The sequence below is a fragment of the Porites lutea genome, chromosome 8 (assembly GCF_958299795.1).
Source record: "Porites lutea chromosome 8, jaPorLute2.1, whole genome shotgun sequence".
NCBI lineage: Eukaryota > Metazoa > Cnidaria > Anthozoa > Scleractinia > Poritidae > Porites > Porites lutea.
Genome location: NC_133208.1, coordinates 28,425,674 through 28,449,892, shown reverse-complemented (window position 1 = coordinate 28,449,892; position 24,219 = coordinate 28,425,674). Strand labels below are relative to the sequence as shown.

General features: G+C 39.5%; 3 protein-coding genes across 3 annotated transcripts; 1 reads left to right on the top strand and 2 right to left on the bottom strand.

Annotated features, from left to right (window-relative positions):
• Positions 1–240: 240 nt before the first annotated feature.
• LOC140946764 (sepiapterin reductase-like) lies at positions 241–6,411 on the bottom strand. Its single transcript, XM_073395876.1, has 6 exons — positions 6,164–6,411; positions 5,944–6,014; positions 3,821–3,969; positions 3,243–3,393; positions 2,149–2,268; positions 241–1,122 (listed from the first exon to the last, which is right to left on the bottom strand). Exons 1-6 carry the CDS (start codon positions 6,357–6,359, stop codon positions 1,024–1,026), a joined length of 786 nt encoding a protein of 261 aa, XP_073251977.1. The 5' UTR covers positions 6,360–6,411; the 3' UTR covers positions 241–1,023.
• Positions 6,412–6,863: 452 nt separating this feature from the next.
• On the bottom strand, positions 6,864–12,460 carry LOC140946167 (uncharacterized). The gene is made up of 2 exons (XM_073395249.1): positions 12,353–12,460; positions 6,864–8,548 (listed from the first exon to the last, which is right to left on the bottom strand). Exon 2 carries the CDS (start codon positions 8,479–8,481, stop codon positions 7,489–7,491), a length of 993 nt encoding a protein of 330 aa, XP_073251350.1. The 5' UTR covers positions 8,482–8,548; positions 12,353–12,460; the 3' UTR covers positions 6,864–7,488.
• A 5,518-nt stretch (positions 12,461–17,978) lies between these two features.
• Positions 17,979–23,488, top strand: LOC140945475 (uncharacterized). Its single transcript, XM_073394494.1, has 2 exons — positions 17,979–18,705; positions 22,079–23,488. Exons 1-2 carry the CDS (start codon positions 18,111–18,113, stop codon positions 22,963–22,965), a joined length of 1,482 nt encoding a protein of 493 aa, XP_073250595.1. The 5' UTR covers positions 17,979–18,110; the 3' UTR covers positions 22,966–23,488.
• The last annotated feature ends 731 nt before the right edge of the window (positions 23,489–24,219 follow it).

Below are 24,219 nucleotides of genomic sequence, written 5' to 3'. Positions count from 1 at the left end.
GCCGCTAGCCCCAGTAGTAAATTACTTAGATTGATATACTCAGGGATATAAGTCCGCGGGTCTAAAATACGGTAGACTGTAAAACAGCTCATATATTTGCCTAGGTTACGAACGCGCCGCGCGAGCGGTCAAAGAAAAGGTCTGGGATTAGGGTGAAAACGGAGAATAATAAAGACACGCGGGCCACCCAGCCCCCAGTTTTATCATTCCAACGAAACTTCTTCGCAGAATTTCAGATGATTTTGCAAAGAAAAGTTTGTAATTCACTAGGTTTCAGCCCACGTTAGTGATCGTCAGTGCAAAGGTGATGTTACATTGAAAGATCTCAAGTTCCTTACCATGTTTACTACAGACCTCCTTCAATTCATCCACAGTCTCCTCCAGCCCATTAAGACGTCGCCTTAATAACTCAAGTCCGAAGGAGAAACAAGTACAAATTGTCAGCAAAGCGAAAAACACTAAACTCCACTTGAGTTTTCGAACAAGGGAATCGCGTGGACTCTCCTTTTTTCCTTTAGCAGCACCTTCCATCTTGACAGCTTGAATTTGAATGCTGTCTAAGAATTATCTCCAACACAGTTAAGCAATCAGACAGGAACACCCATTGGACGGAAAACGTATTCACTAATTGACTGAAGTCCCGGGGGATACTCCCTTATACGTTGCCTGTTCCAGGTTCCGAGATAGTCAGGTGCTCGAAATAGCCCAAGTTCGATGTACTAAAATTCTAACGTGACTTCGAGGCTTTATGGATAAAATTGCAAATATTTCATAGCCTGTTCACAGACCCTCTATTTTCTCTTCAAAGTCCGTCGAGCACCAGTGATAAAATATAAACCGCAAGGGATTTATTGACCGCCAGCGCAAGGGGTAGTGGTGAGGGAAGAAGAGTGTTTTTGAAAAGAACGAAAAGAAAAATAAACAACGTCTGTGTACACGCTAATATTTCACGACTCCAAGAGACTTGAGCACAAAGAAAACAAAACCAAATATAGAGGCCTCGGAGTTATCATTTTTCTGCGACTAATCAAAGTAATCAATATGTGATCCAGACGAAAACGTATCTTCTTTTAATATGCTCATCAATTTTCTCGCCGATTCGTCTGGGGAGATAATTTTATTCTGAAAGAACAACAAAAGTTAGAGTTAGTGCTACAGCCAAGAAAAGCTGCCTTAAAACACAGAGACAAGAGACAGACCATGACGCAGTTTATACTTTGTAGAGAGGGAGAGATTCTGTAAAAGGGCAATTTGATTGATTGATGATTGTTTAATTGATTTTAAAACAGAAGTCAAAATGGTATTTCAGTTGTTAGGGGAATCTAGAATATACCACATCGAGTGTGAGCACAGGGTTCCCACAATCTGTTTGTGTAACCGATAGTAATTTTATAGTAAATGTATTGGATTGACCATTTGCTTCATCTATAGTGATATATCGTTAATGATATGGCTCAATGTTAAAGAGGACCAGTAAATGGCGAACTCAAAATCCTTCCAAATCGCTTAAAATACCTCTTCTGAGGCCAAAGGACGACAATATAGTAGACTACGAGTAGTCCCCATTTTTCCTCAGGGATAGTAGAGCGAGCGAAACGCGAGCGCGCGTGAAAATCACCTCGCGCGATCTTGCCTTTCTCGCGTGGGGTGATTTTCACGCGCGCTCGCGTTTCGCTCGCTCTACTATCCCTGAGGAAAAATGGGGACTACTCGTAGTCTAACAATATAGAGGGTCCCCATATGTTTTTCGGGATTCCAGGAATTTCCTTATTTGGAGCTTGGGATTCAGGATTTTTAAGCAAAATTGGGCAAGATTCGGGATTGAAAGTATGCTTGTGAGTTAGAGTACCCAAAATAACCTTTGTAATTACGGGATTGTACGAGATTTTGGGTGGGGATAACAGTATTGAAGAACCCTATTGGGGACCTTCAATATACCACATCACTGAGTATTCAAGTCTGTAGTAACACCCCATTTAAGGGAATTAAAGACAGCCTTAGATTCTAGACTCCAAGTCATGGATTCTGGATGCGTCAATGTCAGTGGACCTTGGATACCAGATTCCTTGAGCGGTATTCTAGACTCTAAAGCCCAAGATTCCAAATTCTACAAGCAAAAATTTCCAAGATTCCAGTGGTAACACTTACTTCCTCCTTGCTAGCATTGAACATTCCTGCAATTTTTTCATCACCGCACGTCCTGCATATCTCATCGTACATATCTGTACTTAGTGGGCCTGGAGCATAGTTCAATACCCGCACATTAGGCTGAAAGGCAGGAAAATAAGTCAGAAATATTTGTTCCTTCTTATTCCGTTGTTAAGCAATGTAGGTGCTGAAAGTTGACCAAAGATAGAGTTGGTTAGCCGGCAAGAAAGCTCTCCGGGGTGCTCTGGTGGCAGGGTGAGAAAAGGAAGGAGAGCTTGCAAGTACGTCTCTCGAATTTGAATACCTGCATCTAAAAAGTAAATGCGAAATACTTATTGTTTATATTCGCGCTTGTTTCAGCATCGCGCTGATTGGCGGAAATTTCACAGCTCAATCCATGGGGAGCTACAGGAGAATTGGAGGTGGAATTCAAATTCCAGAGACGCAGTTTCAAGCTTTCCTTCCTTTTCCCGCTCTGCCACCAGAGCGCCCCAGAGAACTTGCTCACAGGCCAAGAGTTGGTAATAATATAATACAAGATCTGCCACTCATAGATTTTTTCACAACAACCATAACTTCTGTTTTTATAGTGGTAAGTCCCAAAAGTAGTTATCAACATCATTTTTCTTCTAACAATATAAATGCTCAAATATCAAAAGAAAAGGTCACAAGAAGTAGTAAAATGATCACCTAGGGGAAACTGCTGTGATCTTCTATCAAATTCTCTCAACTATAAATTCTTTAAGGAAATGTATGGAGATCAGTCTGGAGAATTTGTATGCAGACATTGTGACTTTAAGAGTTAAGCCTTTTTTGGGGGGGGGGGGTATTTTTGAAAGCAATATAAAGGGGGAAAGTAAATAAAAACGTTTTGTTGCTTTGGCTTTGAATTTCATGTTTTTGAAACATTCATGGTAAAAGCATCACAATATGTGCAGTTAATACTACTGCATAAGTGAGCAGTTTCTTATTTTCTCCACCAAAGTTACTCCTCCTTTTTACCTTTAATTTGTATTATTTTACTTTTTCAGCTGCTGTGTGAGGCTCTGGGGAAAGAATGATGACCACTAACCCCTTGCAGTCTAGCAGTTTACCTCTTCTTTGGCCAGCACTTGGCACATCATATCCCGCGCTGCTTTACCCGTGCAATATTGAGAAAAGTAAGCATAAGACTCCACTGCCATAAGAGATGAAACATTGATAATGGTGCAGGTTGAATCCTTAAACCTTTGTAGAAACTTTGATCTGAAAATAAATAAATGACATAATTATCATTCAAATGCAAATTTTTCTTCCTTTTCATTGGCGGAGAGTCCACCACATGACCTGCAAATAACTGTCTACAAATAATGGTCTGCTCATGTCATCTAATTGTGTTTGCCTACAAATAATAATCTGCTCATGAGTAAATGAAACAACCCTTTTCTCCTTCTTGCGATCACTTTTGCATAAAAATGGCAAAATGACAGATATTCATTAAAAAACTAACTCAGTGACCAAATGATAAAACAATATTATTATTGAACTCGATAATCCCAAAATATCATGATTTGTCAGTGTCTTGCAGATCAAGCAGATATCTTATATATTCCAGTGCCCACCCTTACAACGCCGTAGAGTGTGCATGTACATGTATTGAAAGCTAAACTGAGTAAACAATAATGATTCTTACATGAAAAACATGGGAGAGGTAAGATTAAGGTTGAAGTAACCTTGAAGGGCTTCAGCACTTTGGGATTCATCTTTGATACGTTTTGAGACATCCCCTAGAGATCCTGCATTATTGACAAGTAAAGCATGGCTGATGTTTGATGGCTCAACCTGAAGAAAAATAGACCTTATGAAAATTTATTTCATTCAATAACATTTTTGGGTAAAAAAATGACATTGATAATATTTTATTTTTTATCTGACCAAATAATGAAAACCGAGATTTGGTTTTATCAACTAAGTTGATAGATTGGCCACTGTAAGGACTGATAAAGAAGCAGATGTCTTCAACCGCTGGCCCTTGGCAGAGATGATCAATTTTGCTCTGACAAAGGGCATGCAGTCAAATGTCTCTCTCTTCCTAAGGTAGCCAATTAAACTTATCAACTCCACTGATGAAACCATAGGTCGCCCAGGCTCTGTGGGAGTTTGTTAGATTTTGAATTTATAAGAGAATGCATGAAAGTACACAAAATACGTCCTAAATTCCATTTTTTGACAAAAATAGAAATGAAGATGACTCACCTTGTGTTTTTGTTTTGTTATTTACTAAAGCCATTTGGAAGTTGTTTTATCAACATTGAAGATTCTGAGTTGTTGTTTATCAGTGAATTTAACCCTGAAAATTTCCACAACTTCCCTCGAAATCGGCCGATTTTTCCGTAAATCTGTCCCTGAAAATCCCGTGAAATCTTTTTTCCACAACCTATCAGAAGTCCTGAAAAAAGTCGTTGCGTAACTAATAAAAGTGAAAATATTCTTAATTTTGTGACTAGAAGTGCAGGAACCCGGATGCCTGTTTCAATGCGTGAATTTTAAACAAAGTTTCCGGTTGCATTTCACCCAGGATTCAGATCAAAGTTTTGCAATACACAGCAACTCGCTACATACTGATAACAGCTGAAACAACTGAACAGCATGGAAATTACAGTAAAAACCCACGAGTAAGAACCTACATTTTCCACGGTTAGCCTAAACAGGTTCTTACATAAAAGGTGGTTAACATAAATTTAGGGTATCTAGGTTCTTAATAGGTTCTTAATTTCTTGCAAAAAATTATGTCGTTGCTAAGAAAATTTTAGTGATCAGCACCCTTAAATTTGCATACCTAATGTTGCTTATATTTTAATATGACCATAATAGAGATCTATTCTCACATGAATTTTAATTTCTTGAGTCAAAACAACTTTATGTACATGATTGTGCTGTAAAACACAATATTATAAACATTTTCTCAACGACCTAAATCAAACAACATTTATATATGTACTAACTTGCCTTTTGCAATTGCAATTAGTAAATATTTTTAAATGATTTTTGAAAATAAGAACCTTTCTCCAAATTTTAGGCTAAAGAGGTTCTTATATAGAGGGGGTCTAAACTGCATATTTTAGCCTAACAGGTTCTTAAATCTTAGGTTCTTACTCGTGGGTTTTTACTGTAATCAATGCATTTCATTTTCAATACGATTGAATGTGACCAGTCAGCATGACCAGCAAGATGAAAGGTTGACCGGTCAACTTCCCAATTAGGCTGGACATTGTCCGTTCACCGGCCATTATTTCGAGCCCCGCCATAGACTCCATTGAGGGGCACAAATAAGGCCGCCAGAAACCAACAGAAACATCTGTTCTTGGATTTTCCCACTTATGCGTGAGTTCCTCGCCTCATAAAGATTCAAGTAATATTTATTCTAAAAAAAGGAATGTTTAGATAGCAAAATCTCAAAAGAGAACAGTAATGTTTTTTAACATAGGAGCTTTCCCAGCCGCCAGCTAAATACTCTGTCATGCAAAAGCCTGGAAATTCAATTGTCCTCTTTCAAAAAACAGAGAACCCTTTCGAACTCAGGAAATTTGTGTAAATAAAGGTGTTTAGGGGCTGTAATACCTCATGAAAGTAGAAACTCGGACGAATTGATAGTTTCTTAGTTTGAATTTTGGTGAAGTCATGTGAAAACTTAGAATAGGGATATATGCTTGACATAATTTGACTACTAGATAATGTAAATAATGATTTATAATATTAATAGAACAACAATGTATGGTCATTTTAATACTTATTGAAGATTGAAGTCTAACTTACCTTACTAAATGCATTTTCTATTGTTTTACCCAGTGTGTCTATTTCCCCCAGGTTGGTAGCAATAATGTGAACTGCAATAAACAGATGATGTCATTCTTTGCTTATCAGTGATGAATCTGTATATTTGCAACATTGTTGCATATGTAGTGATCAAACTGTTTAAAAACACCCACAGAATGAGTACAGATGGTCACCTGGAATGAGTAAGTTTAATACTTACCTTGGGCAGAAGAGTAAGTCTCAATGATTTTGTTTCTCGTCTCTTGAAGACCTTCTTCACTACGCGCCAGTAGAACAAAATGACCCTCGATCCCTGCATCAGAAAACTCTCGCGCCAGAGCGATGGCTACAGACCTTCCGAAACCACGACTAGCCCCAGTAATAACGCAACAAGTTCGAGAACCTGAGGGAAACATCTTTTTGTTTAGCGAACTACAGAAAGGAACAGGCGTTCCAAAGACTTTACTTGGTAGCCGCGCCGGTAGGTCCTCCCGCGCGAAGGACGCGCGAATAGCCACTCCTGACTCGCGCTTTCTCCGTTCGTCCCTCGAAATGGAAAACTTGTTTTATACCCTCTCTCATTTAAGTGGCCTCTTTCCATACCCTTATAATAATCCAAAATTATCAAAGCTAATGGGCTGTATATTCCTATCAATGTGGCCTTGGATCAAACCCGCCCCCCCCCCCCCCCCCCCTGTTGATACCATATGTGGTTTGAGTTTGCTGTTAAGGTTTTCTCGGGGTACTCCACGTACTCCGACTCCCCCACCCCCAACCAACATTTCTAAATCCAATTTGATCCAGAAAGGAAGCCATTGTACATCCACTCCCTCCCACTCAGAAAAAACCATAGGGATGAGGAGGGGGGTGGCTATGCAAGGCTCCAGAATGGAAGACAAAGAACCATGTTGCACGTGTGCTACCACAAAATCATTATGTTTTTATTAATTCAAAATATTTTCTAAAAAATGCACATTTTCTTTAACTTTAACTTTATTTCTTAAACATTGGCTACAAAACTTCTAAAAAAACTTTTTTATATGTATTTCAAATTCTCAAAATTAAAGCAAAAAAAGGAAATATTAGGTCTCACTCTTATTTGTAAATTTCAAAAATTCAATATATTATTAATGTAAATATATTATTATTATTGTTAGAGAATATTTTTATCAATATCATTAGAGAAATATTTCTCCACTCAAAACTATTTTGGAAGAAGTTCTCAAACAGGAACAATTCAACATAGAAAAACTGTTTGTAAAATTACTGTTGTTTCAACATCTTTTTAGTAAAATTTCAAATATTCAATAATCAAAATACAATATTACTAGAGAGAAAGTTCTCTCCACTCAAATTTACTGGAATTTATCGAATAAGAACATTATTTTAAAGGTGAAAAATGTAAACTGTCCCTTAAATTGGATTCAAATCTTACTGTGATACAAACATTCAGATCTACAATGTACAATAATCTTCAGCATACCAGCAGTCTGTCTGTTTTGACTGTCATTCAGTGATGGGAGCTGGAGAAAGAAGATAGCACACTTATGCATTGCTATCATCTGAGCCTTCTTGCCTTCCTGTGAATTTCCATCGTGAAGGGCAGTTTCTTTCCTTGAAGCCTTGATAGAATGACCCAGTCAGCAGCAGCCCTTCCTCATCGCGAGACATTGACACGCTAAGAGAACCGTTGTACCACTTTCCACAGACTTTCTGTTCTGTTTTGAAATGCAATGTCTTTTCAGCCAACTGATCTCCTTTCTTAGGATCCTTGAAGCCCATGATGTCCCCTCCACTGCAAGCCTCATCCAACAACAGCTCACCACTGGCACCAAATCCCAAGTCCAGAGTAAGGTCCCCAGTGTCACCCACACACTGTGGCGGATCTGTAACTGTGAGTTTCCAAGTACCTGCTGCTTGTTCGTTTAGCTGCTTCACCTGCAAGACTTTTTGTTCTTCTCTCTTCTGCTTTTCTGTCGACTTTTGCAAGGCTGCATCGGCATTTGTGTTGAATAATTTGGCAAGGGCTGGTTGTAACTCTGTAAATTTCTTCCTTGGCAACATAGCTACATCTTTCACTTCATTAGCGGTATTCAAGACAGACTTATTCTTCTCTGCCACCATTACAACCAGCTGCTGTAACTGCTCTTCACTGCACTTCTTTGTCAAGCCAACCAGACCTGCCATATCTGACACTACCTGTTTGATAGTATTGGGATTCTCTTCAACCAGCTTTGATTTCTTTGCCTCATAATTCTTGGCCTCATTTTCACGACTTTCTTCCTTCAATTTCCGTTTCTTATTCCTCTCCTCCCGGCTGGCAACTTTTGCTTTAAAGCCCTCAACACCATATTTGGCTTCTGCTTTCCTCTCCAAGTCTTTAGGATCAAAGTACTTGGAAGGTCGTCCCATACCAAATCTATGCCAAGGTGGAATGCGATAACTCAGGTCCGACAAATCTTCTGTCGTCAGGAAATAGTCCTTCTTGGCTTCTGCTGCTGTGGGCCATGAGAAGATGAAGCTACTGTCAGAGTTCATTCTTTGTGACTGAGAAAGATCTTGTCTCTTAGGCCTCTCTGATGATAAGCTCTTATTTCCTCAAAACCTGATAAAAAAGAGAAATTATAATATTATCAATATTTTTATTAAGATCCCCAAGTTAGGGGCTACCAAATTGCTGCTTGAGCACGGGCTTGCAAGGCGACAGCAGAAAATATCCATATCATCCACGGACAGCTTTCATATTTGAGGGGGGCATAAGGGTTTGCGGTATTGGGTTATTTTTGGTGTGGTGTTGCGGTAACTTTTATTTCAAAGTAGGGTATTGCGGTTTTCAGAGTCCAAGCGGATTGCGGTAAGTTTAAATTTTACGTCGCGGTAATCAGTGAAAAAATCGTTGTGTCCTGGTGATCTGCTTCTTTTTCATGACAAGAGGATACAAATCCTAAAAGGTCTCCCTGGCTAGCCTGCGTGACCCGTGTGCACAGTCGGGGATTGTATTGCGCAAACAGTGCAGACAAATAGTATGGCTTCTAATTTCAGTTAATACTTGATATGATTAACGACATTAACTTTTTTATCCAATGATACGTAAACATGTCGCATTATTTATGACTTCATGGACCTTGTGGGAATAGTCAGCTTGGTTAACCTCCTTTATACCAATCTTACCACCACTTTCGTGCCAGTCGCCAAACAATAGAGAGCGATCCAGAGGGTCAACTAAGTGATCAGTCAGATATTCCAGCGGCGAGGTCAGTGAGATCGTTATAAATTGCGTAGTGTCAAAAGATAATCTATGAAGATAGCGTGGTCTAAAAATTGCTACTTGTCCTTCTCGTTGTGCATGCAGGAATATAGAGTGTACTAGTATTCGTGTGTGCTTACCCTACGTAGCATAGCGGCCCGGGGATGGGGGGTACTTCCTGATAAGAGGCTAATGAGGATGTGCCGCTGGATGGGGTCGCATTTTCACAACTGGATTGACATTAATGGGGTCACATTTTCAGAGAGTTACTAGAATGGGGTCACACATTTTCTGCTTTTTGGGGGTAAGACAGTTCTTCATATTTACGGTTAGCAAAGGTACCAGAATGTTTGTATTGTAGATGAAAAGTAAAGTGTTCTTCATTCAATCTAAAACAAGGTCAATTCATAAAAATAGAAAGTGACGAAGTTGGGATCGCGAAAATTAAATGTTTGTTCAAAAGTGACTAAGATGGGGTCTATAATTGGCCTCAGAATAGACCATAATGAGGTAGGGGCTCTGAGAGGCCAGCGTCACATACCAACCAAACACTAACCCAAGTACCCCCACCCCACCCCACCCCATCCCGGGCATGGCAGTTTTACATGGTTTTGTCGGCAGCACCACTGTGAGCGGCGAACCAGCTCCTGCCCCAATCTCCTCGCCCGCGCCCGCCTTATTATTTAGCACACCCAACCAAAACCGCATTGCTACGCAGGCTAGTGTGTACTGTGTACCCTTCGAATCCAAAAGGCAGCCCAGGTCGTCGTATTGAAACCCTCAACACAGAACCGAGTTAATTGTGAACCCGAAACAACCTCTTAAGAGTCAGGTCAGTAATATATAAAGTGATACTAGAAAACTCCTGTTGTATCATTTAAGTAAACGTATACATGCAATGAACAAAGTTAAATGAATGCAATGATCTTATGTTTATCGTACGCTTGACATCGACGCACCTTGATTTGGAAACACTGACATAAAAGTATTATTTATATTTGAAAGGAGGATTTGTAGTATTGACAACGTCAACTTTTTCCCATTTGTAACTGAGGTTTCGGCATTTGGCTAAATTTTAATGCGGTATTGCGGTATTCTTGCCCTACCATGTGCGGTATTGCGGTGTTCGTACCCCCCTTACGCCCCCCTCATATTTTAACCTCTCCTTGCCTTCAAAATTTGCAAAATGGTTTATCCCTTATGCCCTTGGTATTTCATATTGTTAATCCACCTTTCTACACCAATTTTCCATTTGATCTTCAAAGTCTTTCAGATTTACTGGCAGGGTTTGCAAATATGCCCAATTTGGCTTATTTGATACCAAAATATTTCAAATGGCTCTACCTCTGTTCAGGGCAATTGGTTACAACAGTAGTCATTACGAACCCAGAAACTCTGGAATAAAATTTTAAAAAAATAAAATAACAGTTTTCTCCTTACCAAAGTTCAAAAGGCGCAACCCACATAAACTTTACATTGCCCCAAACTAGAATATTAAAATAAGACTATTTTGTGATGACTGGTGTACATTCAGAAAATATATTACGATCAAGTGTATCTCCAACATCTTTAATTTTAGCCAACGAGGTCAGCAATGATGTCCTCAGTTAAAAGACCATATTTGGCACTGAAATGACAAATAATAGACCTATTCGGCTAACTCAATGTTGTACCCAATTCAAATCTCCCGGGGATAAGATTCTTTGTGTATTGTATTTGCATTATAATGTGGCATTCACATTTAAATGATATGGAAATTCCTGAAACAAAACGTTTTATTCCCAAAGGGTTTGAATTGGGTACAACATTGAGCTAGCCGAATAGGTCTATCAGGCTGCTTTGACAAGAGAGAAAAGGATGTTTTGTAGCACCAAGGCCTCTGGAGCTTGAAATACAATACACATTTTGTCAGTTTTCTTCTGCAAATGAACACAAACGCATGCCTTATTGATTGATGCTTATCTTCTATCCTACTTCTGCAGTCGTAGACAGTATCGTTAATTTGTGCTTTTTTGGGGAACCAATAATTAATAATTAAGGCCATAAGATAACCATTTTCAAGGAATACACTCGTCTGTTCCCTGTGAAGATTCCTGCTTGGCCTCCGAATTTCAGTAATACAAGTATCCATCCATGCCTTCAAATCTCCAGTTCAAACACCCTGCATCCCCACCCCCCAATATTTGCCCTCAGAATTCCAATTAAAAAAAGCCGTCCGTGGTATAGTATGGATATTTTCTGGAATCACCCAATATGTTATGGCCAGGTGCCTGACTTGTTTGTTTCAATAACATGGCAAAAATATCGCACAACCCAACAAGAAAAATATCATGTTCCTACTTCACAACAATTCTGAAGTTGTATCTTGCAGAAATCTCAAAAAATAAAGTTAAAGTTAAAGGCACTGCAGATGACAGATGAAGACAAAATGAAGAGCCCTACCAGTAAACTAAAAAAAAAAAAAAATAAAGGCATATAATCTAGATATTTAACCAAGCTGATGATTGGCAATTACTAGATGAGGCCGACTATGATCGGAAGATTTATGCAGATCTTGGAAGGGCGTTATCTACCAGCAGATATTCACCCAACTCGATCAGATCTTTAATGTGGTCTGAGGTTTGCGTTTTCGTGGCACCCTGAGTGTGTCTACATTCATGAAAAGCATACTTTCAAAACTCGTCTTAACTACTACCTTATTTTGAGGGGCAAACCGTCATGAAGTAGCTCGCACGTTAATCTTTCCTCGAGGCATAGTCTCTCCAACGGAGAGGTGAACATGCCGCATGCAACAATGGAATTTGAACTCTGCATGTTCGGATGAAAACTGCAGCCGAATTGTCCGCTCACCTTCTCTATACAAACGCCATTCCTACTCCTAGGGTTAAAGGCATATTATAATTTTTACCAAAGCTTAGGATTGGAAAAAGCGCTGCCAGTCTGAGCCGAGCTTTGTTAAATATCACACATCAAAAACTAGAAGGCTGTGCAAGCGAGCGAGCGTCGACACAAGCCTCCCGAATATCGGCTAAAATATATTTCCAACTGGAAAATATCGGCCAAACACGACTAATATTCTTGTTTGGTAGCTTTATCTATGTAATACTAATATTTAGATAACTTTTCTGCGGCAAAAGCAGGGAGATTTTCGACCGGACTTACCGCACGCTCGTCTTCTTCGCTGTCTTGCCTGCGAAAAACGGCGCGAAAATACGTATTCTTCAGATTACGTCACGTGTTCAAATCACCACAAGACGCACAGGACAATGAATTATTGTTCTCCTTTATAGGACCCAGTTTTCTCTCAATGTACAAGCTCTTGCAAGATCTTTCAAATAACTAGACAAAAATTGTTGAAGGAAAAAAACCGAAAAGATTGTTAGAGTAGGCATTATCTCAGTTAAATTTAAACACAAATAGACACTTGGATCCAGTTATAACGATGTAGCCTGTGTATACACCAGGCAGACCACCCAGATGAACAATTCGGTGTCTATAATTTGCTCCAAAATGCAGACTTAACGCAAATAATTCAATAAAAGTTTGAAGGAAATGTTAACTGTGTCATGTAAGGGAGCTATTGGGTAATAGGCTTCTGGTCACGTCTCATTCTCGTCCCCAGAGCCACTCGGCTTAATTTGTAACCTACCACGTGACAAAGAAACGACGGACTCTGGGGACGAGAATGGTCATGTCTCATGTTTTTTTAGCCTACTGCGCGGGCGCTTGGAAGTAATGGGCGCAAAAAAGAACGGGGTGCGTTCTTTCCTGCGTCCATTACTTCCAAGCGCTACATACGCAAGCTATGTTTTTTCCGCCGTCTCGTGCTGTTTTAAGCGCTATTTTGCGAGATGAATAGATGACCTTGTTTATCTGTATTTCTTCTGTAAATAAGATCGATGCTCAGATTTCAATAAACAACGGCCTCACTAATAGAGGGTGGTCTGCCTGCGGTGCTACCATTCAAAATGGGGGGCTCCAGTTCACCGCGTTTCAGCGAAATCGCCATGCAGCAGCCCAAATATAAGACGCTTTATTTCACTTTAGTTAACTGTTCAATGGCAAGAGTTATTAAGATTCTCCAGTTCAATGAGCTGGAATTCTCCATAACACATTGCTATCAAAAAAGAATTGTCTTAAAGTTACCGGCAGACACCTGTCGAGGAAACTGCAGGAGGCCTCCAGGCCCGGGGGGGTAATTTAGGAATTTCTGGGTAGGGATGTGCCGCTGGGACCCTGGAACCCTCAGCCTATACCAGAGCTAGTTCAGCTGAATTTTGTTACCCTGCGCTAGTATTCGGCTCCTGACTAAAATCTCTAAAATTACCCCCTATCCTAGAGTAGCTTTTAGGCTAAACTTGCCGATTTGATTTTTTCGTACGTTTTCGTGTGTCAATTCCTGGTTTCTCTAGTCTAGATTAAAATCTTCAACCAATTGAACGGTTTCCTGGAAAATGATACCCTTTCTCTAGACCCAAACTCTGTGATTTATATACCCTATCCTAGGGGTAAACTACTTGAAAACCATACCCTTCAATTCACAGCAGCCCATACCTATATATATAAAATGTCAGCAAGTCCACAGCAACAAACCAATGAGTGGTCCGGGATGTCCCAGTTGTAGACCAGGATCAGTACAATTAAACTTGCAGAAAAATAAACGGCAAACTGATCCTTACGGCAAGGCGATGAAGAAGTAAACAAAAGAATAAAACAAAAATATCTTTTGTTTACTTCTTCATCGCCTTGCCGTAAGGATTTATAGTTTGCCGTTTCATATTTTTCATACCTATATAGCCCACTTGGCAGTACCTCCCCTCCGGGCCACCAGGCCCTGGTTGTTCAAACGCTCGATAGTGCATTCTAAGGGATAAATCACTTTCAGTGGATAAGTATTAGGGAAACCAATTGCGTTACCGACTGGATGGAGATTTATCCAGTGGATAGCATTATCCACCAGTTTTGAACAACTGCGGGCGCCAGAAATATAACCAAGTAAAAGGGGATGTATTTTCAAATGCAGGAACATTTTCTTTCGTTCCAGTTATAAATAAGTTTATACTGATCTGTTTGTGCCACTATTCCCAGTAACAATTATTGCAGTCTTTCCCTTCAAATGGAAACCTTTGATCGACGGTACCTCCTTTTCCAAACGGCCATTTTCATCAACCGTGATCAACTTCAGCGAAACCCCGGCACCTCACCATCGGATTCGTTCCCAGAATTTTTTTTGTAAAAGCTTTATACACATACCGTATTTTCTCGATTAAACTCCCCCGGCGTTTATTTAAAACTTGGCCTCAGGGACCCGGCGTTTATTTGAAGCCGGCGTTTAATCGGGGTCCGGCGTTTATTAATGAAATAAAATTTTCATCATTTTTAGGTTGATGTATTATTTCACATTCTTTGAGATCCGTGCGCAGTTTGTCAAGGCGGGACGATTTCTCCCTTGGACCCGACCTAACATAATGTCCCTGTATCTCATACATACGGTATTACATACGGCATTACATACGGCACGTGTATATTGTAATCAGTATTTATGCAAACAGAACAAAACGTTTAAAGTTTAAAAATGGTAATGTCGCCAACGTCCTTTATGTTTGTATCAACAAACGTTCGCAATAATGTTTGCGTTCTAATCGACTAATCTTCGTGGACAACAATCTCATTACGTTCTTCTTCGAAAATGTCCGGCTCTAGGTCTGCGAATGGGTCGTTTTCATCTACGGGAGCACCTTGTCCCAGCGCAGCGTAAAATGCCGCGGCCCTTTCCGTAAACACCTCCCCCCCATTGCTTAGTGGGCCTTCTTTCTGAAGACAGTGGATTTTCTCATCTTCCGATCCGTACGTGTCATAGCAGTGCTTTTCTAGTGAATATCTGTACTTGTTGGCTCGACGCAAATAAACGCCGGGACCTTTATTAAACGCCGGGACCTCGAACAAACGCCCCCGGCGTTTATTTAAAAACTAGCAGTTTTGACCCGGCGTTTAAAAAAGGCCGGCGTTTAATCGGGGTCCGGCCTTTAATCGAGAAAATACGGTACCTAAGGAAGCAAAACATAATAATCTCAACTCCCAATTTAATGAAAAACAAAACAGTAGTGCCAGTGTGCTATATACAAAAGTACGGCCACGGAGGAGTGTCGTTTTCATAGTAACACGCTAGGATTCACCGTCTACAGATTCAATACTTGGAACGGCGACAATACTATAGCATATCACTATTGTTCCCGCGCTATTTGCTTGTTTCCATGAAACAGCTGCAAACAGAGAAGGATAAAGCACGGAATAGAATGGAACCAACATGACTATCTTTAAAGGTACAAACTCCTCGTACGTATGACGGTGAAGAGAAGACCCTGAGCTAAGACTCTTATATAGTTTTTAGACCTGACCTTGAGTTTTCTATCTCGTGTAATTCTAGAACACACCAGAAACGCATCCAACGGTTGATCAAGTTTAACGCATCGGAAAGAAAGTCACTGTTTAAAGGTGATCAGTGAGATAATTTCTCCACAATGCGTAAAGGATCATCAAGATAGGGATGAAAGCTTTTTGACGGTAATAATTACAAAAACTTTAAACAAAAATCATTGAAACGATAATAATAATGATCTCATGAAAGTATTTAGATCTGCTTTCAACAAACATGGCAGCCGGGCAGCCGAGGTTGAGAATTGGGACACAAATTGCTCGGTAATTTTTGTTTTCCAGTTAATGATATAATAAAACCGATATCGACAAAACCGATGTCGTTAACGTTATACAAGTGAGTCACCATTTGTTGGATGGTGTAAAATCGTCCTCAACTTCATGTCTCAAATGAGCAGGGATTTTTTAAAAATAAAAGCGTTGAAAGCGAGCAGCACACTTTTACAAACATTTTAAAAGAGGTGACATCTAACAAGGTAAAGCTCCTCAACAGGTGAAAGTGAATATTAGTTTATTATTGTGAATAACGGTAAAGAATATCAAGGGAGGTGTTGATTAAACAGTGGATTTAACTGTTTCGTCAGGGGTCATTTGGTGCCCAAGATCAAGTGCTATGGCCACGTAGGGTGCCAAATGGCCTAGCGGGTTACTGTTCTTGCGAGATACGTACGCTTTCCCGTAATAAGGAAAATAATGTTTAAAGCAAGCGTTCCAGCGCGAGGTCGTTACACAAGTTTGAACGAGAGCAAAAAAACGTTCTCGACGAACTAGCGCGGAAATGCTTGCTATGCGGGCTAGCTCACGCAGTCTGGGTGCCATTCTGGAGGCGCTACATACATGTATACGAAAGGGAATCACTGGTCTGCTTCGTTGGTTTCGATTTGCTGACATTTTTACATGATCAATATAATCTTTTTACCAATTAGTCGACAGTGGCAAGTTAAAATATTTTATGATAGAGTTAGAACTGATTCCACTTAGGAAAATGCTTTAAAACTTAAAACGCACAGCAGTTTCTGTGATTCAGTTTAAGTTTCCGGCTTGAATGATTTGAAACTGTTGTACTTCCACCCCAAGTGTTACATGAGAAACTTTCACGGGTCGAAGGAAAAGTCGTGGCATTAATTTGCTTACGGTTATGTTCCACGTGGTTAACAAAAGAAAAATAAATAATGTGATAATTAGTTTACTTGGTACTTTTTTTAAGAGACTTTGTTTGGGTCAAAATTAATCATAACTAACAACAGAAGTTTGACATGCTCTGCACAACAATCTGAATCAGTTCAAATGAAAGCTACTACATGAGCAATTCAGAGAAACGACTTGAACAATAGACTTTATACTTTACTGATAAAAAGTTAATCGACAGAAAGCATTCTTAAGGAACTTGATAACTCTCTTCTGTGCCCCTTGGTTGCATTTCTGTGAAACCTGTAGTAAGCCGACCCTATGTTATGAGCGAACTTTCTGCATTAAGCGGAAAATTAGCATCAACAAGCCCTCAAATGAAAAGTTTCGTCCCATTTTTCTGTACTAGTATGAGCCTGATGACACCTATATATACATTAAGCGGATACTACTGTACAAGCGACATTCATGTTTCGTGACTCAAGCCCTTTTTTATACTGTCTTGACACGAGTTTCACTGTGCCTTTTCTTCAGTATGGAGAATTTCATGGTTTATCAAGGGCAATAGACACTTAACCTTTAGTAGTGATTATCTTGTAAGTAAGATTGATATGTATAAAAAGCACTTCCACATACCATGTATTTGGTATTAATTAAGTGGTATTTGAGAAAAATCTAATATTGAGTGGTGAGAATTCTGAGCTGTCAATTATTTAGTGAATTTCTGAAGCCTGATTTGGGGTGGGACGTATTTTATTTTGCGACTGAGGAGAATATGCAATTAGGCTGTACGTTCTAACCACCTACCGAGGCCAACTGCCGCACAACCACGAAACGCTTCAGCTTTATAAAGGTTTAGCTTTGTTTGACAAAAATAATAGCTGATGAATCACTGCCGGAGTAATTACTGATCAAGTGCTTTTTCATTGTTCAATTAGTTTTTAAAGAGCAAATTCAAATTTACAAAAGAGAGAATTGGAATATAATTCACGGACAAAGTAAAAAATGTTACTGTATCTCGATCAAAGCACGATGAAATAAGGTTTACAAATTGCTCCTGTCTGTTTGTGTTTTACAAAAATCGCTTTATTTTCGCGGGGTGTTTATGCTTGATGAAGCATGCCTTAACTGGCACGTCACGCTACAATGAACACCCTGATTTATTCATGGTCGCAGCGTGTGGGCTTGGTCATAAACGGTTCCTTTTGTTTTCGATTCTCATTGTACAAGCTGTGTCATCGCCAACGCAAATTAATTCTAGCAAATGCAGTGTGTGTGATGTGAAACACGCGAGTTAATTTGAGTTGAATTTCAGTCAGTTTGAAGGAAAGTCAAGTGCGCCTTGCTCTGTCGACTAATGGAACGATTGGAGAAGTTAACAACGCCATCGATCGGCGAAAGAGAGGTGGGAGAGGGGCTGGAAGCCTGTGTGAAAAACAACTTCGAGGAGTATAACTACAAGTGTAAAAATGAAACGGAAGTTGAATCTGTTCTTCGAGAAACTATCAGCCAATTAGAAACCGCCTTACGTGAATCGACCAAGTTGCTTTCACAAAGAGACAATGAGATCGTTTCATTGCGAAGTGATCTTGGTTTATGTCGGGGTGAACGGGGAAATAACGCAAGCGATACTCTTGAAGAAGAGTTTAAGAACTCTCAAAAGCGAGTTCTTGATTTGGAAAAGGTTGTTCAACAACTTCAGCAAGATATAACCATGTACAAAGCGGAGAGAGAGAACATACTCGCAAAGGATAACTTCAATGAAGCAAATGTCGCAGGACAGACTTGTTACTGTGGATCGCTGTGCGGGGCCATGAAAGAGATGGTGGAATTGAAGAAGAAACTTCACGTCACAGAGCAAAAGTATAGTAATCTAAAGCGAGCGTTTAAAACTTTAGAACGGAGTAAGGTAAGGGTCGGAGTAGCGCATCGAGATAGCCCATGTACAATAAGCTGACTGTAGAACGTTTCGAGAAAATATGGACACATATCATGACTTAACGCAGTGTTGAGAAAACACGTTGAATGTTTGACATTTACTCCTCGGTAAATTTCGCAACAAAAGACACAAAGTCAGAGAATTTTTTCTTTGTCAATCTAAAGCCTGAAATTTGGGCTGGAAAGGTCAAACTTGAGTAATTGATTTTGCCCGGAAGGCCTCCTGGCGTCGTTTATGACCGCCCAGCGATTCATCCTGGTGACATTGGCGGGAAAAGACTGTCATGAATGAACAGTTCGGAGGAGGTCTTTTATCGCCACCTGTCAGGATAAGCGGTTAGTTCTTCTACCAGCAATAAACTAAGTAACTATAAATAAAAGTCATCACCTTATCGTACAAATTTAACCTCTGAGCTATGTTTTGGTTCTTCTACATATGTAGTTGAAACTTTTTAGCGATGACATTTTCAACAATCGTTGACGAAAGTTTTCAACAGCTCTCCTTGTTCCAGAGCTTTGCTCTTTGATCACATAAACCTGTCAAACTGACAATTTTCAAGCTTTCTCCTTTCTGCGACAATTCTCCGGAAAGGTCACTACTTATAGCCAAAATGGTTTCCGCAATCTTCGCTACAATGTTGATTTATAAAGAAAGTTTACCGAAAATGTCTCATTACAGATAATAGGAACAAAATTTCATGAAATAAATGAAATGTGATAATTGTTCAAATGAATGGAAGTGTACTTTAGAGGTGATAACTATTTAAAACAAAGAGAAAGAGAAGACTCTTGTAAATAATCTGCGGTAAAAATAGGATAACTCCATGCACCATATTTGTAGACAAAAAAGAAGTGTATAGAGTAAGCTTGTAGTCTGCAATCGGTATCCCAACTGAGGAGTAGATTTAGGCGCGCAATATTTGTAAATAAAAATGAGAAAGTCTGTACCTGTAAGTAAAGAACAAATATTTAATCACGGAGGTAAATAAAAGAGTTTAGTGCAGCTTTTTTTTTTTTTTTCGTATTCATTTTATTTGCTTTATAAATGACAGGGTTCTATTTATACGCAAGCAAAGAACAATAAATGAAGGCTACCTAACAGATAATGAATAAGACCACATTCATTTACCACTGTGACTCCTGCGGTGACTGTATGGTTTGGTGCATTCTGGTCTAAGTCATCTTACAATTCCGTCCTATAATTGAGGTGCATGTAATTCTAAGTCTTGAGTCTGTGGGCGAAATCCTGTGTTAGACGTGGTACCGAGCGACGACTCAAGAAGAAGAAATATACTACGCCGTACCTCACTTTCCTGCGGCAGGCTTTATAATCTTGTACAAGCCGGGTGGTTCTAACTTTAGCCTGGGTGCAGAACAAAGGAAATAGGGCGTAAATAAGAGACGTCTTCACTCAAGCTATTTTAACTTTTGAGTCTGTTAGTTTGACCATTGTAATGGCAGCAACAGTGCGGATACTTCTTTTTGGTGTTGTTTATTGTGCTGTACGCAAGGTTGATCAACCTTTTGAGTCTGTGTGTGAAATCCTAAAGTTTAATTTACTGTAACCATTCAAACAAAATTCCTCAGTGGTACTGTTGCATAGTACTGTTTCTGTTGTTTGATTGTTTGTTCTCAATAGCGTTTATCAGGAATTTTGCGAAATACAATTTACAATTTTTCTTGAGTGGAAATTTGATGACTATTAGTAACTTTCGAAGGGTTTCGAAGAAAATTCTTACACATTTCTACTGTAATAAGGTAATTTCAATAGTGATGATGAGGTAATGTGAAGTCGTCCCTTTTCAGAAGATTTAGCTTCGTGGAATTCCCTGTGAAATTGGTTTTTTTTATATAGCAGTACCAAGGACCTTTTGAACGTTTTTACGTGAGAGCGGTTACTACAAAAATCAAAAAGACAAACAAACAAACATACGGGGAGAAAGTTAGGGCGCTTTCCATTTGTCAGAGCTGATCGGCCAGAACATTCATGTTCCCGTAGCAATGATAATTTCCCTTTTAATCAAAACTCTCCAGCCAGATCAGTCAAATCCTGAATAGCATCCACCGAGGAGACGGTTTTTCAGCAAAAACTCTTGGAAAAAGCCTATTTCGTAATCAAACTGACTGGTCGGGCAATGGTCAGGCCGGCCTGTTCCGACAAATGGACAGCGCCCCTATGTTTAAATTAACGCTTTTTCAAACTTTATCGTGGTTATTCCAACTCGTTCAATTTGTTACAATGCGACTACTCGAACCGGGGCACTTGGAAGAAGATCATCCAGTCACACGTTTTATGAAAACAAAAGATTCTCAAGTTTTTTGCAGAAGGACCAATAACCTTCATAACTTTGAGGGCTGTTTCCTGAGAGGTCAGGTAAGTTCAAACGGTTTTAAGTTTTCAACGGTTGAATAGTTAAACCCCGAATTTAATTGGTCCGTTTGCAAAAAAAACTTGAGAATCGTTTGTTTTCAAAAAACGTTGTGATTGGAATCTTCTTCCAAGTGCCCCGGTTCGAGTAGTCGCACTGTAAATGTTGATGAAGTTCAGAAAGGGAGGAAGCAAGATTTGCCGAATGTTCACGCCTTCTCTAAAAACGAATCTTACTGAAAAATTTCACATTGTAGTTGAACTTGATGTCGACGAGGAAATGGAATAAAAAGTCGTCCTCGTCCCCAGGCTAAGGTGCACTTTGGCCGCTGGTGGAGCAGAGGGGGCTTAGAACAGTGCACGATGAGCAAATTCTCCAAACAACCTTGACTAGTGACGTCATGATCCGAACTCGCCGAGGACGACCAGGGCCGAGGCAGCCAAATAGCATGATGGACGTACAGATCTCCGTTGATTTATGATACGTGAACATCTTTGTGCATGCGTTGGGAACAACATCTTTTCACATTTTTAACTTTGGATCTTTGTTTTCTATTCTAGTCGCCAGGGCCTTTTGCTTCTTTTCTCTGTCAGCTGACAGGGGCCCTGAGAACGAAACTGTTATTATTTCCGGAAACTGGCCTCGCTCTTCACTGAAATCATTAAGTGCAGGCTCCGGATACTAGATTATAATGTCCCCCTTTTTATAAAACTAGGGAGGGAAACCTAGAAATGGGAATTAAAAGCAAAAAAGTAAAAATATCAGGAAACACACGAAAGTGGACGCGGTCAATTCTAAGAAAACGACGGACATCCCACCAGTGTCGTGTGGTATTCCCCAAACAGGTGACCGCAGTTTAGTAACAGGTACTTCCGGTTTAAGGAAAACCGCTCGCAGGTTCACATGTCTCGCTTTATTGTTCTTTGTCCAGTCTCAAAACATCACAGCTGATTTTATCTTACACGTGAAAGTTCATGTTCAGCCAGATCATCACTGGTCTCTGACGTTTTCGTTTTAGCTTTGATGGAGAATTCAAGGAGAAAGAGCAACGAAGCTCAGGAGGGAAAAGCTGCACTAAAATTAGACGACTTTGAGGTGGACTTTTTTTTTTTCGACGAAGACTCCGATAAGGAAGGGGAAAGTGATAATAATCAAAAGAGTAACAATGATTTTATATCAGATTCTGTTTCGGTGACTTCAAACTCTCTGCTAAGAGCTACAATTTGTGAGCTTGAGCGCGCTTTACAAGACACAAGACGTCTCCTATTTGAGCGAGACAAAGAGAACAGTGTGTTACGACATGACCTCGAGCGAGCGCGCAAAGATCTTCACAAGGAGACACAAGCGAGGAAGAAACTCGAAGCAGAAAACGAATCAAAGGCGGACAAGTCACGAAAGGAGGAAAACGAGAAATCAAAACTACGAGATGAGATTCAAGAACTGAAGGAAAAACTACGAGAGTACGAAAATCCCACGGAAAATGGAGACTCAGAGGAAATTATCCCTTGTTGCTCGTCGATGCATGAATTGGTTGAACTTCAGCGTAAGTTAAAAGAAACTGAAAAACAACTAGAAGAATTTAAACTTAACAACCAAAATGGGGGAGATGATAAAGCAATAGCCACAAGACCGAATATTGGAAGCACCACCAGAACCCACAAACAAACGCAGAAGGAAATTCAAACACAACTTAAGATGAAATTTCTCCGAGATGCGTTCTTCTATTATATGATAGATTTTCATGCTGACGAGCAAATGAAAGCGATTTTAGCCATTCTGGACTATGAGGACAGACGCCATGAGATCATCATTGAGTCACATCAAATGAAAAGACAAGGGAAAAAATTTACTGTGAGAGAGGTTTCTAGCCGGTCACTTACATTTGTACACGAGGAAAAGCTCTAGCGTTTTAAAAATGAGTTTCCCTGCGCTACGAATTGCGAGTGGTTGCTGTGAAACTCTTTCGGTTTTTTGAAGAAAATATTTTGTAAAAGCTTGCGCTTTCCTAGGCAAACTTACTGTGTTTATAACTTTCTTTTCATGATCATCCTGTGGTACTTAATATAAACCCTTTCAAGTGAATCGGGCGCCATTTTGAATTAGGACAAAAAGGGCGCAAGATAGCCGAAAAAAAAAGGTGTATATTAGGGCCTTTCATCTGTGAATTTACAAACTATGAGAATAATTATTCTTAAAATCAAAACATCCACTTGTGGTGGCTATTTTCGTAACTCAAACGATGACGAGAAATTGGATGATAGCGTACTCTTTTCTCGTTTTGAGGAAAACCACATCCATTTTCTCCACATTTTCTAACCCCTTGAAATGACGTTTACAAAGAACTTATAAATATATAAACACATCTTTTTTAATAAAACAAACTAATCATATCATATTTGTCCAGATAGATTTAAAAATATGGATACACTTCGGCCACAAATGCAACACTAATAAAGAAGTCTTCTAAGATCATGTAAAAGTGCATTCTCTATCAAACAGTGCATTTCTTCCGGCGAAGCTTTTATCATGTTCTAGCACACTAAGACAGTTTGCAAAGATGAAACAAACCTTTTCACCACAACGAAAAAGGTTTATAAATTAGTTGCAAAAGGTTTCCAGCTTTGCATAGAACATTCGTTTTCAAAAGTAATCACAAGGGAAGCTACTAAAAAAACACGTGAAAGAGTGTTTTTCTGATACATTCAAACATTTTGAATGGTTGTAAAAAGTTGAATAAGAAAAGAATAGGAATGTACTAGGCCTTAAAAACATATTTCTGTGCTGTAAAGGATGGTTATAATATTTGTCATAAACATAACAACTTTCTTTAATTTACCAGACATGTTTCGACGGTACATCCGTCATCTTCAGAGTTACATATTTTGAAATCGCTGTTGAATTTAAATCCCGTGCGATGTTACAAAGTTCGTTACATTACGTTGGCAATATTATTGCGTACTGAAAAGTTTAAAATTAGTGACGCTCAGCTACTTACAGGGCGAGAGTCAGGTTTATGTGTTTCACCTGCTGGTTGAGGTCAGGTTTCTCCCATTTTATGAACATGAATAGATTCTTTTAGTTTCACTTGGTATTTAGTAGCTGCAGAGTGCAGTGTGCAGGATGTTCGGCAAGACTCTGAACTCTGCAGATGTCTAAAAG